This window comes from Lampetra fluviatilis, chromosome 26 (genome assembly GCF_964198595.1).
Source record: "Lampetra fluviatilis chromosome 26, kcLamFluv1.1, whole genome shotgun sequence".
Lineage (NCBI taxonomy): Eukaryota > Metazoa > Chordata > Hyperoartia > Petromyzontiformes > Petromyzontidae > Lampetra > Lampetra fluviatilis.
In genome coordinates this window covers 1,328,869-1,344,553 of record NC_136300.1, presented here as the reverse complement: position 1 = coordinate 1,344,553, position 15,685 = coordinate 1,328,869, and the positions used below count along the sequence as shown (strand labels likewise).

The 15,685-nt window shown below is 44.1% G+C and overlaps 1 protein-coding gene across 1 annotated transcript; it reads left to right on the top strand.

The window, feature by feature from the left end:
* Window positions 1-1,149: 1,149 nt before the first annotated feature.
* On the top strand, window positions 1,150-15,286 carry LOC144941952 (uncharacterized). The gene is made up of 4 exons (XM_078868493.1): window positions 1,150-1,391; window positions 6,293-6,558; window positions 7,384-8,230; window positions 9,821-15,286. Exons 2-4 carry the CDS (start codon window positions 6,435-6,437, stop codon window positions 10,074-10,076), a joined length of 1,227 nt encoding a protein of 408 aa, XP_078724619.1. The 5' UTR covers window positions 1,150-1,391; window positions 6,293-6,434; the 3' UTR covers window positions 10,077-15,286.
* The last annotated feature ends 399 nt before the right edge of the window (window positions 15,287-15,685 follow it).

Below are 15,685 nucleotides of genomic sequence, written 5' to 3'. Positions count from 1 at the left end.
CTTCACATGGAAGGTAATCAAGCATACGAGTGGGTAAAACAAAAAAACTCCGCACAGATGGATTAAATAATAGCTGTACTGCCATGGCATGGCCACATCACTGCCAAGCTTTGGGTATTCGCAGGTAGTCTCCTATCCAAGTGCTAACCAGGCTTCAACATACTTAGCATGCTTGAGATTCTGATCAGATAATGCAGTCTGCTCACTCACTTTTGTTAAACGGATGCACATAACAAAAATACCTCAACACATTCATCAATGACACCGTCCTAAAATGAAAAAATATATAATAGGCGGCATTTCGAACAGTAGACGTTCTGCATTGCAGAGTACCACTGCCAAATCAGCACGGCAACTTTTAATTTTTCTTTGTCACCGTATGCTACTGAAAGACGCGCTTCCAACGTGTGCCCAATGTCAATAAACGTATGCAAATCATGGGGGGGGGGTGCGTCTAAGAATCCGGTATTCGTGCGGGTATAACCAGATTTAACACTTGTCACCGGGGCCACGAGTTTGGGCTGCGTCTTATTCTCCGGTGCGTCTTATAATCCGGAACAGAAAGGGAGGAGAGGCCTGGGAGCCGCACGCGCGCCCATAGCAACAGCGCGGTGGCCTGGGCACGTCACGTGACCGCTGCCCATTCCGCGCCGTTACGTCGCCGCGAAAGGGGGGGGGCGGCTCCCGATTGGTGCAGCGGCATCGCCACGCCCCCCCCACCAACCCCCGTAAACTCGCGGCGGGTGTGCGACTCTCCCGATTGGGTCCCCCCCCCCCGGCTTACCGAACAGCTGAGCGGGGCCTCGCCTGAGCCTCTCGAGCTTGGTGGCGGTGGGCGTGTCGACGACTTCGTAAAAAACACAGCTGTGAGTGGCTACGGGGAACAGAGAAGGCGTGGCCTCGCCTTATATGGTGTTGGTGGTGGGCGGGGCGTCGCGCGCGTTCGAGCTGCTGTGAGTGGCTATGGGGAAAAGGGGGCGTGGTCTCGCCTTATATGGTGCTGGGGGCGGTGCGGGGCGTTGCGCGTGCTCGAGCAGCTGTGAGGGGGGGGAGGGAAGGGGGGGGGGCGCGGCCTCGCCCTGTATGGTGTTGGGGGCGTGACGTCACGCGCGATCAGCTGTTTCGGGCTCCAGGAAAAAAAACACAACAAAAAAGGAGGGGAGAAAAGTATTAAAGCACTTAGCTCGGGATAAACAAAGGCGGAGGCAGGCTCGGAGCGTCGGGGAAATATACCGTATTTTTGTAACAAACAATTAAATAAAATCATATTTTTAAATATATATCTATAATTATTACATTATTGTGCGCGTGTGTGTGTTTAAATCGACGACGACGAATATCGCGGTGCACGACGGCGGCGGGTGCAAGCTGCTGCCCTGTTCCCCCCCGAGGTAAGAGACGCACGCACACACAACACATCCCGGGGTTGAACCCCCAGCATTCTGGTTATGCTCTGCGGGCCAATGTCTTCTCCCTCCACCACCTTGTGTGGCTGCTGCTGTTGCTGCTGCCGTAGACGCCTGGCGTTGTCTTTGCTACGACTTTCTCGTTCACCATGGCGTCTCTCCCTCCTGCTCTGGGCTTTTCGAGACTCCCCTGCCCTTGGCTCCTATTCAGCTGGCTGACTTTGGTGCGTTTGAGGTTGGGTTTTTTTGTTATTGCGCAGGGAATATGCGTGTGTGTGCGTTTGTTCTGGGCCTCTTCTTGGTCGACTTGACCTCAAACGAGTGCGTGCTTGCGGTGTGTAAACACCAGCACCTGGGGAGAGACAAGATCGTCCTGGCGGGGATGGTACTGGCCCTACCATGTACGACACCACCACTTATTCGTGCCGGCCTTCATAGGTGCTCGCAAGAACTGGATGGTGGTGGGGACGCGATCTTTGTCTTCGTGTGTGTAGCGTGGTAGACCAGACTGCCGTTAGGCAACACTTGCCCTACAGATGGTGCTGTAACACATCACTGTACGCCCATGTGTATGTTACACACATGGAATATGTATGTACGTGTGTACACATGGGGTATGTACATTGTATAATCTGTGGACTGCGGTAACCGTGAGTTGTTTACTCCCTTCCTAGTTCACTGCTGCAATGGCCAATGCTTGGCCTGAGCAATCGCCAACATTGTTACTCCAGAGTCAACATCAACTGCGTAATGTTATTGTATCTGGATACATCCGCGTTCGGAGCGTGAGAATAATAATTATATAAAAAGCTGTTGTTGTGGTATTATACAGTACATGGCACACGTTGGCTTGAAGGACTATATATATACCCATATATATACACGTATATATGTCTACACGTTAATAATGAGACGTGGGTTGTTGGTTTTGTTTTACAAGATAATACCAACAATTAAACGTGTTAAAATCGGCACAGCAGAGACTGCTAACAATTTCACGTCAATATAAACCCAGGACTGTGGTGGTCATTGACGTGAGGCTGGCGTGGTGTCGCACACACACACACTGGTAGAGTGACACATTTTTGGTTGAAAAGAAAATATATTTCTATGCACACTACTACTGTGCGTTTGGGCATCATCTGTGCAAAAGAGCTTTATAGCTCATCGGATTCCCCCAGCATAAATACAGCTGCTGATTCTGGGCGTGTGTGTGTGTTAACACGTGAGACTGGGTAATAACATTAGGTGCGTCTTTGTCCCTAAAGCTGCAGACCATAATCCTGGGGAGGAACTTCGTGTCCCTTAGCAGCGGTGATGTCGAGGAAATCTCTTTGTTTGAGGGCAGGAGGGCGGAGGAGAGTGGGGGGCAGTGGCTTGTTGATTTGTGGTGGTGGTGGTGGCGGGGATGAAGAAAGAGGTAGTTGCTGATGGTGGGGGATAGTGGTGGTAGTGGTGGACGACAAAGTGGTGGTGGTGGTGGTTGGTGGTGGCTGTGGGATTCCGCTGACGCCGGCTAGAAATATGACCCAGCAACGTCCACACGCTGAGCAATCATTGGGCAGCCCGGTTCGGAATAAGGCTTGTTACTAGGCGCCAATGGATGGGGGTGTGCAGGCAAAGAGCTGAATGGGGCCGAGGTCTCTCCTCTGCTCGGCAGGGCAGAGGAGGAGGCGTGGGTGGGTGTGGGTGGTTGCGTGCGAGCGAGCGAGGTTTGAAGCCCTTCCCAGTGTTTCGGATGACGTCCTTTGGGCTAAGCGACGCGCACACAGGGGCCCCGCGGAACATCGTGTACAAAAAGCGAATAAATAATAAATGAAAAGCAGGGGTGGAGAGAGAGGGGGGGGAACACAGCACGCAGGCCGGGGTTTGAGTGTTTTGTTCTGGTTCGGGAGAGCGGCTGTTACGGGATGTTATTTTGAGGGTTGAATTTTGGTGATGGGACGATAGGGGTGGTGGTGGTGGGTGGGGGTATGGGCAGGAATTAAGTAAAGATGTAGGGGCAGGATTGGTTAGCGACTGTAGTTGGATGGAACACTGCCCACAGAGAAGGATGCGGACCAGGGTTTGGGGTTGTGTGCTGCGAGGTGGCCAGTATGGTGGGACAGTACAGATTATTGAATCTATCTTTGCTGCGCTCTGAGTGTTATCCCCAAGTGTGTGTGTTTAAGTGGTTTTCCGAGTTCTACAGTTTATCCCCACAAGCCACTTATAATTGGATTTGACGAAACATCCCCAATGTAGGACCCTCCTGAAAAAAAAATGAGGTGAGGCTTTATTAGATTAAAATGAACATTATTATTCTAGATTTGAACATTATTATTATTGAAACCAGATCGTGTGCAGGTGTTTAGGCGAATTACAAAACCGTGAGAGACGGAGACTGGGGGATAATTTCATTATGGCTGCTGATAAATCACAGTTATTGATCCCCAATTCTTACGTGCAAAATAGATGTTTATTTTAATAAGCTATGACCTGGGTATATAGGGTTCACGGTGATGCTTGAGGTGCAGAAATAAACTGTGGGCTGGGTGTCCCAGGCAATGGGCAGGGCTGCTCTCGATGGCTGGTGCAATCCACGTTTGTTGTTGCTCCGTGTCAACGCAGTCCCTGTCGTAGCCTTGTCAGAGATGACCCCCCCACCACCACCACCACGTCTCTCGCACTTGCGTGTGGAGCGGACGAGTCCAAACATGCCCCGAGCAGCCGCTGCTTCGCCCAACACTTATATATCGCGCTACATTCTTTTGCACATCTTATCATGACACTTGTACGATAAGTAATAAAGTGAGAGGGGGAGAAAAAAGTATTTCACAAGTTTTGGAACGCAACGTTTTGTTGTCTTTGTAACCCCCCAAAAAAAATTGCTAAGAGAGCGGCATGCCAAACCAGAAACTGCAGCTAAATAAAGAGACGGGGATAAAAATTGGAGCCTGGTTCAAAACAGGATTCCGTGACGTGCTTTGTTTTGTCGCCGTTGCCATTGGTCGAGAGTTGAGACGTCGGCTCCTCACCGTGACGTGAACGTGATCGATCATTTGTCCCCTTGCGCATCAATAACACCTTGGGGGAGTAAACACATCTAACAACGCATGGCCCAAACAAATAGCGTCATTTTGATAAGACTTTATTTTTACCGCACTAGTTAATGGTCCTGTAATTGTGTTTACATGTGTGTGTGTATATATATGGCTTTTATGACCTCGCTGTTATGAAACGTGTTTATGCGTCAAAGATCCATCTGCCCTTTACAGTGTGAATCACGCTCGTTCTCCACACAATACGCAGCTCCCAATGATTTGCTGTTAACACCATTGCCGTAATTATAATATATATTGGGGGGGAAACATCCCCTCCCAATATTAAAATATGCTCAAAACATCCCCCCCAATATATTGCTATAAAATAGATTTCTGTTTATATGATTGTGGTTATGATTGTACTTTATTAATCCGTAATCTCTGCCATTACATATGATGAAACAAGATAAGGTAAAAAAAATAAAAAAAAACAGAGCAATGTAATACAATACACTATTAGACATTATTGTAAAAAATAAATAAAAAGTCCATCTTATGTGTTGGTGAATTTTTTAATATTTTAGGCAGGAAATTCTTTTCAAATTCAGATTTTTTTTCTGAGGGGGGGGACCCCCAGACCCCCTGGAAGGTTTGGGGGCCCCCAATGTTGACTCCATGGCTACGGCCTTGGTTAACACAGAACTGTTGGACCGCATTATGCCAGTGTGATGGTATTAAAGACATGGTCATAATCCCCTTAAAATAATTAATTATTTGCACTAACGTTTGTTTTCCAGATCTTGCACAACAGCTTAGCAACGTGTTGTCGATGGCTTTTTGGCACTTCCCACATTTTGTGGCTACTTTGATATGACTTTCCATGCCCCATCTATGTCAATGCTGCGGTTTATATAGAACATTCCTTCAATAAGGTCCAGTTATAAGACAAATACGCCTTCCTGTTGTTGTCTCTTATACTTTACCACAGAGCATCCCCAGGGAGGTAAAGTTGCGTGATTTAAGCCCACAACACCAATGAATTTAATTTGTTATTAGCCGCTTAATGGTATACGTGTCGATGTGGTGTATATAAAACATCAACGTAACCAAGCATAGGGATATTTTCCTGCCATACTTTGTAGGGCAGCAGATAAAAAGGGCATGGTCCAGGGTTACCACATAACATGCTGATAATGCTTTGTGGTTTTCAGCCTCGAATCTGCTCTTGGAGGTAGTGATGGATCTGCGATGGTTTATTCACACCACCCCAAGTGCTCGGGTAGAGCCACACAACAAGGGGATGTGATATTTTTTTGTTCCAACTGTTAGTGGGCGCATAATTAAAGTGATGGATCACAAAATAGCTGACGCAGTTGGGTCACATCTGCCCTCCCAGCTCCTTGGTTCCATGAGAAAGAATGCGGTCAAAGGGTCATCCACCTTCCAATTTTGCTGCACATTGTTACGACGATAACTGTGAAACATTGACACGACTTTGAACACGCAGAAAGGTCTGTTTACCTTTATCAAATTCACTTCTATGCCCTGGCATTTGTATGTGCGCAATACTTTGTGTGACTAATAACATTTAGCTTCACCAGAAGCAAGGATTCTGATGACTTTAGCAGAAAAGGGCCTGTTCAGACATGCCTTATTACAAACTTGAGTCTCCTTCAACCTTGAGCTGTCATAGCCCCCCTTCCCAACTTGATAAAAAAACGAATTCACATCAATTCATTATAAGTTACTTCAACATCCATACTACATGTCATTTATTTTCTCCCAAAGATTAATTTCAAGGCATTTTGATTGAACAGAAAAATTCTCAGCTGGTTAAAAGTTGCTTTACATCTTCTGTTGCAGTGTCTCAGGGTCGCATGAAAACATCCTCGAGAGGGGGGAGACCTTCACTTGCCGAGGGACGGTTCGACCGAGCCACCACTGGTGCTAAAGCCTGCCACACCTGGGCGGACACATTCCTCCTTCACTTGTGAAGGGACCTGCCATGTTTCAGAGGCTCAGTGGGTTCTTGTTCCCAGAGGAAGAGAACCCAGCCCCTCAGTCCAGGCGCGCATCTTCACTGACCGAGTCGGACGGCGACGAAGGCTGGATAATCATCGACCTTACTGGCAAGTGATACGCACCTCACTTATATTACTGTGATTTTAATTATGCTAACTCCATAATGTCCAGCCAGCCTGTAAGTGTAGACCAAAATACCACCTTGAGAAAGCTGACTCGAGATCCCTCTAGCTGAAGCCCTTTTGCCAGCATTGGTGTGAACAAGCACATGCAGGGCTGCACCTTTACTCATATGAATTACAGTATGCAGCTAAGAATCTATAGGTGTTGAGAATATAATCTTGATGTGGATGCTTAGTGAGGTGACATCTTGGTTAGTATGTGTGTAGAAGTGTTTATGCACAGCCCTTTGACAATCCACTGGATGAGGGCATCCCTCACGCGATGCGAACTGCGGAGATAACTTGACTATACTTCTGCTCACTGGCCAATGCGGGTTGATGAAGACGGGGGGTGCATAGATGTTTCGAGCTTATCGCTACAGTACAACAATACTGTCACCCCGCAGCCTCGCAGAACATAGCCGATCACACTTGGCATACAAGGACTATCCAGGCAAAAATCTGCTTAGCTTCTGAAATCTGAAGGGTTTGGACATGTGCCGGATTATTTGATCATAGGTATTTAGTATAATGATCCATCACATAAGCATTGCCACGAGTGTAATATGTAGTTAAAATGTAGCCCACGGTTTTATAGCATACTGTTAATGTTATTTTTGTTTTAATCGCTCTTTAAAACATTTAAATAAACCTAAGCTGTTATTATATGAATGTCTGCTATGAATATGCATGGGTTTAATTGTGGTGTTTATTGCTTGTCCTTTTTCCCAACGTCACTTTGGAATCTTAACTCAACGTTGAACGAAGAAGACGTGAATGGCAATATTACCCGCGATGCCCTTACGGATGAAGTTGACAATGACAGCTTTAACCCTCCTCACCAGCAACCTACTTCCTCCAATACCAGCAACTCTGAGGATGGCACTCCAACACAACCTGCAGAGACTTCACGAGAGGCAGAAGATTCGAGAAATTGTCAGCCTACGCTACCACTGCAGGTGAATTTCCCTGGTGCTACCGGCAATGCTTGCGGTGACAGTTCATTTGATTCTGCACCTACCGAGCTGATCTCTTTTGTGGACAATTGGTTTGAGCCTCCACCAGCCACTTCCTCAGCCTGTTCTATAGAAGCCAAAAATACTGAGTGCCCGACGGTTCAAGCGCGTAGTGGCCTTAAAGGTCCACGCACACTTGAGGAAAGTTGGATTCTGCCCAAGCGCGTGGGCTCGCCCCCAGCTCCGCTCTGTCCCGAGTGCAGCAACGATGACGAGGACTTCTCCTTCCCGGACGGCCGTGCATTGGCAGCGGAATTTTCTGACGGGAGCAGCTCCCAGAGCGAGCCCAGCACTCCGAGGGGCATGGAGGAGAGCTGGCTGCTCGCTCCCCCGCCGTGTTTCTCAGCACCGGGAGAAGGCAGCTCCAATCGGGGCCTCGAGAGCAGCCCTCTGGAGAACCTCCTCATCGAACACCCGAGCATGTCGGTGTATGCCGCCTTCCGCCGTCGCCGGCCCAGCGGGCAGCCTCTGCATGGTGCCGTGGCTGCAGCCGCAGCGCGGGGGACGCGGCAGGAGCCCTCCCGGCGCAAGGCCAAGGGCCGCAGGCCGGAGAATCGGACACGCTTCCCCGTGCAGAGGGGAGGGCAAGAGTCTCCGCAAAGGTAACAGATTATACGGCGTGTGACGAATCTGTGCCCTTGCGATGTGATGTGTTGTCGTCGTTTAAGGTTGTAGTCTGATTCAAGATCTACTTATTTTTCTACATATTTTTACGCTTTCCAATAAAGGCTGAAAGTGTTAACTCTATCTTTATTAACTCTCTCTGTCAGTCAAGAACCGAAGGGCACAGTAACTCTTATGATCCAATATGAATTAACCTGTAATATAAAGTTCCTTTGCCGTTTGGGACTTAGATTATTGAAAATTGGCCAAATTGGTCATAATTTCCCAAAACTTGGAGACACAAACCAGATATAAAAAAGATGAATTGCTAAGATGTAAATGCGTTTTGCCCTGATAGCTACCAATGGCTTTCATACTGATAATGAAATACTTCCAAAGAGAAACACATGTTGGAAAGTGTTACATAATCCATGCGTATGCATGATTTTTCCTAACTTGTTAATTCAACCGAAAGTGGCCGCAGAGATAACATGAGCCAATTATTTACAACATGTATGAATATAAAACAATTCTCCCAAGCACGATTCAATACATGTATCATGATCGTAAGAATTACTTTTAATCTATGTGTGCATCGTTACATGCGGATTATTCAGGCTGGACCAAGTTTGTGCCTTTTTTAGCTGGCAAGCAGTGCCCATTTAGTGGTGAAAGAGCCTTGTGTTTTTCACATGGTGTACTAATGCGATAATTATATTATAACTGTTATCATTAAATGCATAATTAACACCTAGAATAAGTTCAGTGGCTCGGTGGCCGAAAAGGTTACAGTGCTGAGCTGGCATTGCTGATATTCTGGGTTTGAAGCTGATTAAACTAGTTTTGAAATTATAGTGAGTTGATGGTTTCAGCCCAGTCACCGATAACTGCGCACAAAAAATAGTCACGCAACATTTGTTTCTGCTATTAATTTGGCTATTCCAGCTCTGAGAATTAAAATATCGGTTAGAATGCCATGTGACAATACGTTCATGGCAGTGTTGATAGGACAGTGCTGCCCTCTACTGTGTAGACCAGGTCACTTGAAATAATCTCAGAGGTAGCTTTGTAGTATTTGCTTCTGTGGGCCATTCTCTAACTGGACTGTTTGCACCGCTTTGTGAGAGATCCAAATGGATTCCACCTCGCATGATCTGACACCGAGAGCACAATCGGGATAAAATTAGTAAAATTACCAAAAATGTTTTTTTGTCATTCTGTTGTATAGATCTGTTTCCTTTTTAGATTGTACTGCATGTTGTGTTGGACATGATGTGACGTTTTGCTCCACGTGTAGGAGCTTCAATTCCTGAAGAAGCTCCCAGCACGTGGAGTGAAACGTCGTACGTGTCAATCAATACGCTGTTCAACCCAATTTTTAGTTTTGTGCTCTCGTCACGAGAGACACTGCATGTGCTGTGCTATCGTCATCGGGAACTGAACGGAAGCTCTTTGCCTATTAGGCATCGTGCCGAACAGCATGCGATGTCAACCGAAAACACATCGGAGAGCTTATATACGCATTACTGTACGTCGAATATGAGCTTGTGTCGTTTACAGTTAGCTTTAAAATGGACATTGTTTTTCAGCAACACAGCGCCCAGCTCCCCGCGCCGTGCACCACGCCGTTCCCCTGCAAGCGTGGCAGCGAACGCGGCCCGCAGCCTGTTGGAAAACGCCCGCCGCCTGCACCGCTCGACGCTCGTCAGCCTGCGCAGCCCGCGCCTGCAGCCCAGCCGCCGCCAGCTCCAGAGGCAGAATGACGCCAGGAACCGGGCCTCCTTTTCTGGCAAGCACCGGGGAAATGTTATAAAGCAGCCCGGATTCAGGTCTCACAAATTTTGATGGGACTGGAGCCATGAGTTACATGGGAAAAGGACTGTTTTTAGTCAGTGTGTTTGCATGCCCTGGTGTCATTCTCTGTGTGTGTGTGTGCTTATGAACATAGCTTATTGTTTTTTTACGTGGTTGCGCTTTTTAAGATGTAAATGTCTGGAATTTGAGTAGACTTGTGTAGAGCTGCATGCTTTTTTTCTCAAACGACTTGACTAAACATCACCTGGATCTTGATTCACAAGCAGGCGCAAAGGTAGGCAATGCGGTCTTTTTAGAAGTGATTTCCAGTGACAAGTTGTTGCTGAAATATTACACCATAAAATGGTTGTATAGAGTTCAGCCTTTCAAATATACAGTTAGTACACTTAAAAGCAAAGGTACCTTTACATCGTAAGGTATAGTTCATTTCTGTTTTAAATGTGCATATTCAAATATTTTTTCTTCCATATTGTTTGTGATGCTTCTTTGGTAAATCAAGGAACCCTGTTACCACCCAGTTACGTTTGTGTGTCCCCCTCTCACGTTGTCAACCTTTCATCACGGGTTCACGCGGGGTGGGGGGGGGAGTCAGAATTTCATGCACATTTTATCAAAATGTTTATTTTTCTGGTGGGTCTGCGTTTTAATGTTGAATCGATTACCTTATTTATGGAACCATGTTCACAAGGCCCTGCCCCTGTTTAATTTGCACTGATGGTGTTGATTTGAAAGTGTTCACATGGACATTTTGTACTTTTGTACCCGGCGCGACACAAGACTGTGGAAATATACTCATGGCTCGCAGAGCAGCAGAAGAGGCTGAAGATGAGAGACTTGAAGACTGAGGACCAAAACGCACCCCCTTCACCCAATGTTCCAAATCATTCGGAGGATAAAAGAAAAATACTCAATTGCAGTTACAACTGTTTTTGTTAACGCATTGCTGTGACGGTTAATGTACACATAAAACAGGCTTATTGAATAGGTATGTTCTGGAAGAAATAAAATATTCTCGGGCCAGAAACTTCCTTACAACTCCAGTAAATGTACACTATGGGAACCTCATTTGCCAGTAAAAATATGATAATTGGTTTTTTACCCTTCTATCTGGCAACAAAACTGACACCTTTTTACAAGGAGTCATGTTTGCATAGACCGCAATACCTGCAGTCATAATACAAACAAAAGACATAACTCTGATAATGTGCACTGTCCTTGAAGTTGATTGCTGTCTCGGGTGTGGACCAATCAACTTCAAGGACAGTGCACATTATCAGAGTTATGTCTTTTGTTTGTATTATGACTGCAGGTATTGCGGTCTATGCAAACATGACTCCTTGTAAAAAGGTGTCAGTTTTGTTGCCAGATAGAAGGGTAAAAAACCAATTATCATATTTTTACTGGCAAATGAGGTTCCCATAGTGTAGATGCTTGCCCCGAGCTCTCATACTCTGATGGTGCATTGTCTTTGAGTTGTGCGCCTTTTGGCGTCATCTGGTCCAACCCATGTGAGACTAGGCTCTAAGGAAAGCTGTCTTCAAGGAAAGCTGTCTCGGGTGTGGACCAATCAACTTCAAGGACAGTGCACATTATCAGAGTTATGTCTTTTGTTTGTATTATGACTGCAGGTATTGCGGTCTATGCAAACATGACTCCTTGTAAAAAGGTGTCAGTTTTGTTGCCAGATAGAAGGGTAAAAAACCAATTATCCAGTAAATGTCTTGCAAAAAAATGTAGAAGCAAAGTAACTTGCCCCTGTGACGATGTGCTGTTCTCGAATTCAGTTGAGGCTTTTCACAGTGCCAAAACAAACAAAAAACATGAGGACATCGTTCACGTGGATCTCACGCACCATGAATCTCCCTTGTAAAATAGTCAGGAAACTGGCTAAACGGGATGATCCATGTAACAAATAATATGAACTTCAACTTGCTGCCAGAAACAAATAATTATAAATTCATGGCCATACTTACACTCCAAATCTCCGAAAAAGCTTAATAATATAATTTACCCTTGTCATGTACGGCTCAACTATTGCAATTGTCAAAGTGCACAACTGTTTAATTGCCGTATGTGAGCAACATGGAAAATGTGCAGTTTTGTAGCTTGGCTATATTAGTGAATATTTTATCTGCCCTCCCCCCCCTGCTTGCTATATGATTTAAAACCAAAATCAATCTGGTTTCACTGGAATATTTAATAAATAAATAAAATTTATTGTAATGGTTTCAATTTACTAACGTGAATCACCGCTATGAATATTTAGTCATTCTTGTCTAACCCATTGCAAATGTAAATAATCTCCTTTTGGGGTGCAGCAGTGCTGCGCTATGAACCCGACAACCTGAGTTCTATTTCCAGCCACAGTCAGTGGTGAGTGATATATGAATCGGTCCCGGGCCAATGTGATTCATAAACTCGTACTTGCGAGTACGATGAAATATGGTTAAACCTTCACAATCATCCAGCTGTAAATTGACTAGGGGCTGTAAAATATTATTTTTAGTTAAATATTCCAGGGAAAATATATTTCAATACGCAATCAGGAATGTCATTAATTAATAGTGTAAACAAGAAAAGTAGATGTTCAACAGAATGCAAAGTCAAACATCAACCCCAATATTGCACCTTCTAATTTAATACTGTGCTGTAGTGTATTTAAATATTCTGGTTTCACAGCGTCCTTACAGTTGCTTTTGAATATATTTGTTTAAAAGTAACATTTTTACTAGCATATTATGTAGGTTTTTTGTACTCAAGTACTGTACTGCATTGGCATCATCTGTTTAAAATGATTGTTGACCGTTTTATGGTTCATGAAGGTAATTTTTGTGTGTTTACCTAATATTTGTCACTTTCAGGATATTTTATTGTGCTTTATTTTATCTTTGTAAACTGAGTAATGTTTTATTAGTTGTACTTTGACTACCATTTGATGCTAAGCTTTGAAAATGCATGTTTCACAATGATTAATATTGAGTGATTGACGTCTCTGAAATACATTTAGATTGAAACGTTTTTGTTTAATATTTGTTTTCATATTATGATTTTTGTTTTAAATGCAAGCATGGCACATTAATGAAAGGGTATTGTGGGAAATAATTGCCAGCATATTCACCTGTAGTAAATGCTATATCGGTTGTCCCGAAGTGCCACTCGAATGTCTAGCCAGTAAATAGAATGACATTTGGTAGCTATTCATGACTTGCAGGTAGCTCCATGTTAGAGCCATCAGCTCGTGAGCGGAAGGTTGCGAGTTCAAGTCCTGATTGGGGGTTGAACACCCGCCTCCCCTCCCCGGATTGATAGATGAGTAACACGCTGCGGGGAAGTCAACGGTTGATGTCCTATGGATAGACTTGCCCCCGCCATAAGAATGTGACATTTCCACACTGTCTCAGGATGGTAAACAGGAGATGTGAGCCCTCTGAGTGCGCACATGTGACCAGTAAATCATTTTGTATTTTATTATATATATTTGCAGCACCATACTCTCGTTGAAACTATTGGATTCATTGATTATACATTTTTTTAATTAATTAGTCTCCAATACACAGGAAACTCAAAGCGGTGCACGCCCAGCGTGATGCACTGATGACGACATCGCTAATCCTTGCCTACCTCAATCTTGCGTCCAGCATCATTATTTATGAAAATTGTGCAAATTACATGCTAGTTTATTGTATTTGATTAATCAAATTAAGCAGAAATTGAGAGATAATATAAGGTCAGCTCTACACCAGGCTGACACTCTGGAAACCGTGGTTTGGCCCCCGAGTGCAGATGAACATGCTGTTAATGTGACCCACTACATTAATGTATATATTTTTTTGCCAGTTTCATAGTTTCAAACGAAGTACCTGTACTGAATAGAGACATATGGCGCAATTGCTTTGTGTTTTAATGTCATATTATGAGAAGACAAAACATGTTTTGAGTATTTGTGTACATAAATTGATGTACTGTGTAGTTTAGGTTCTAAAGCCAATCGGCTACAATCTCGGGTTCTGTGTTAATGGTGCTACAAGAACACAGTTTACAGAAAAGCCTTTTCTGTCTTCACAGAAATGTTGACCTAAAGATTTCGACAATGTTGAAGTGCGTCATACTTGACAATTTAGCAAAATGCTGGTGGAAATGAACATAAATATAGAAAGTGCAGTTCTTTCTGAGGACCGGTCGGGAATCGAACTTGTGTTTAAAAAAAAAATTGTTAAAAAACTTACGCGTGTTTGTGGTCTGGCGTCGGTTGGTCCGATTGTGTAATATCGCATGTGTACAGTGTAGCAAAAAAAACCTCAGGGTATACTTGATGTGTGGAAGTAATTGTTTCAGCAAAGCAACAGAAAAGGGCATTGTGAGAATCTTGCTTTGTGGTCATTATGGTGAGCTGACATATCTCATATGGTTGAGGTGAACGCATGGCGTGAGTGTTTTAGAATGTTGTGCATCCGTAACATGAACAGTCGCGCACACACGGTTGTTGGACTGAAAGCAGTTTGGTGTTCACTTTATTTATGCCTGCATTACTGTGATTGTGAGTGTCCGTACATTCCGCTACTCTATATTTAAAGAGTGAAAGCGACATTTAAAGATGTAAGGTGGTATAAAAGTTTAAAGTTTAAAATTCTCATGATCAGTAGAAGTTGAATATGCCACTGTATTCAGCAAAAGGATATACACATTCCAAAGTCAATGTGTAGAGTCCTTAATTGGAATAATATTAGCACATATCACCGTTAGAACGTATCCACTATAAAAACCTAACTTTGGTTTAAGGTTCATGTAAACAAGACGACAACTTTCTTGGATTATGGTAGTAATGCTTAGTAGGTATATGGGCAAATGATGGTGATCTGTATATAATCCGTCGCTTTTATATTCATTTTATTCCGTTTGAATATGTCGAGTCTGTAAGTAACTATAGAAAGTTCAAGAAATGAACCTGACGCTTGCCATGTGTAAATGATGTTCTGACATATGTACGTGTGTGTGCTGCAGTGTAAATGGCTGAGAAGCTGTTGAGTCGCTGCTGCGTCTCTTGAGCTTGGGATCTGTTGTACAGCTTTATTTCAAGCACGTTTGCTTCTGGCGTTTTTTGTGTAACCTTGCCTTTTTCTGTGTTCACTGTAAATTGTGCCTTTTTTATCACGAAACTGTTTAATTGTAAAATATAAAATAAACAAAAAAAACTAAAATACGTTTAAAAAAACAAATAATAAAAAACTATGCAAAAGTTACACGCTGGCAATTGCATTTATTTTAAGTCTGAGTAAATATGAGTAAATATGCACGATGTTATTCAGTAAGTGCCTCTGTAGAAGTGTGTACAGCACTGTAGCCCTATGCAATGAGATTCCATAGCTGAGTGCAGTGTTGGCTAGCAAAACCAAACTCGCACCAAGTTTGTCATTAACATCACTACGCAGCATAAAATATAGAAACTGGCGTATGAGGGATAATTCATTATTTTTTCCCCTTGTAACCCACTGCCTTTTATAATCTAATCTAATTTTATATTTATAGAGCGCCTTCACTGACGGCACTTGACGGTAAAAAAACGGTGACAGAATCGAATGATTTAGATGGCAGGGGCGTGCAAGGGTTGAGAAATGGGTGACAGTGATAAGGGGGTACTT

What these genes read in the sequence shown, in the direction of transcription:
- LOC144941952 (XM_078868493.1), top strand. Translation starts at nt 6,435, where the DNA reads ATGTTTCAGAGGCTCAGTGGGTTCTTGTTCCCAGAGGAAGAGAACCCA. An exon ending in GATAATCATCGACCTTACTG is followed by an intron (nt 6,559 to 7,383) that starts GCAAGTGATACG and finishes TGAACGAAGAAG; the next exon opens with ACGTGAATGGCAATATTACC. An exon ending in GGGCAAGAGTCTCCGCAAAG is followed by an intron (nt 8,231 to 9,820) that starts GTAACAGATTAT and finishes ATTGTTTTTCAG; the next exon opens with CAACACAGCGCCCAGCTCCC.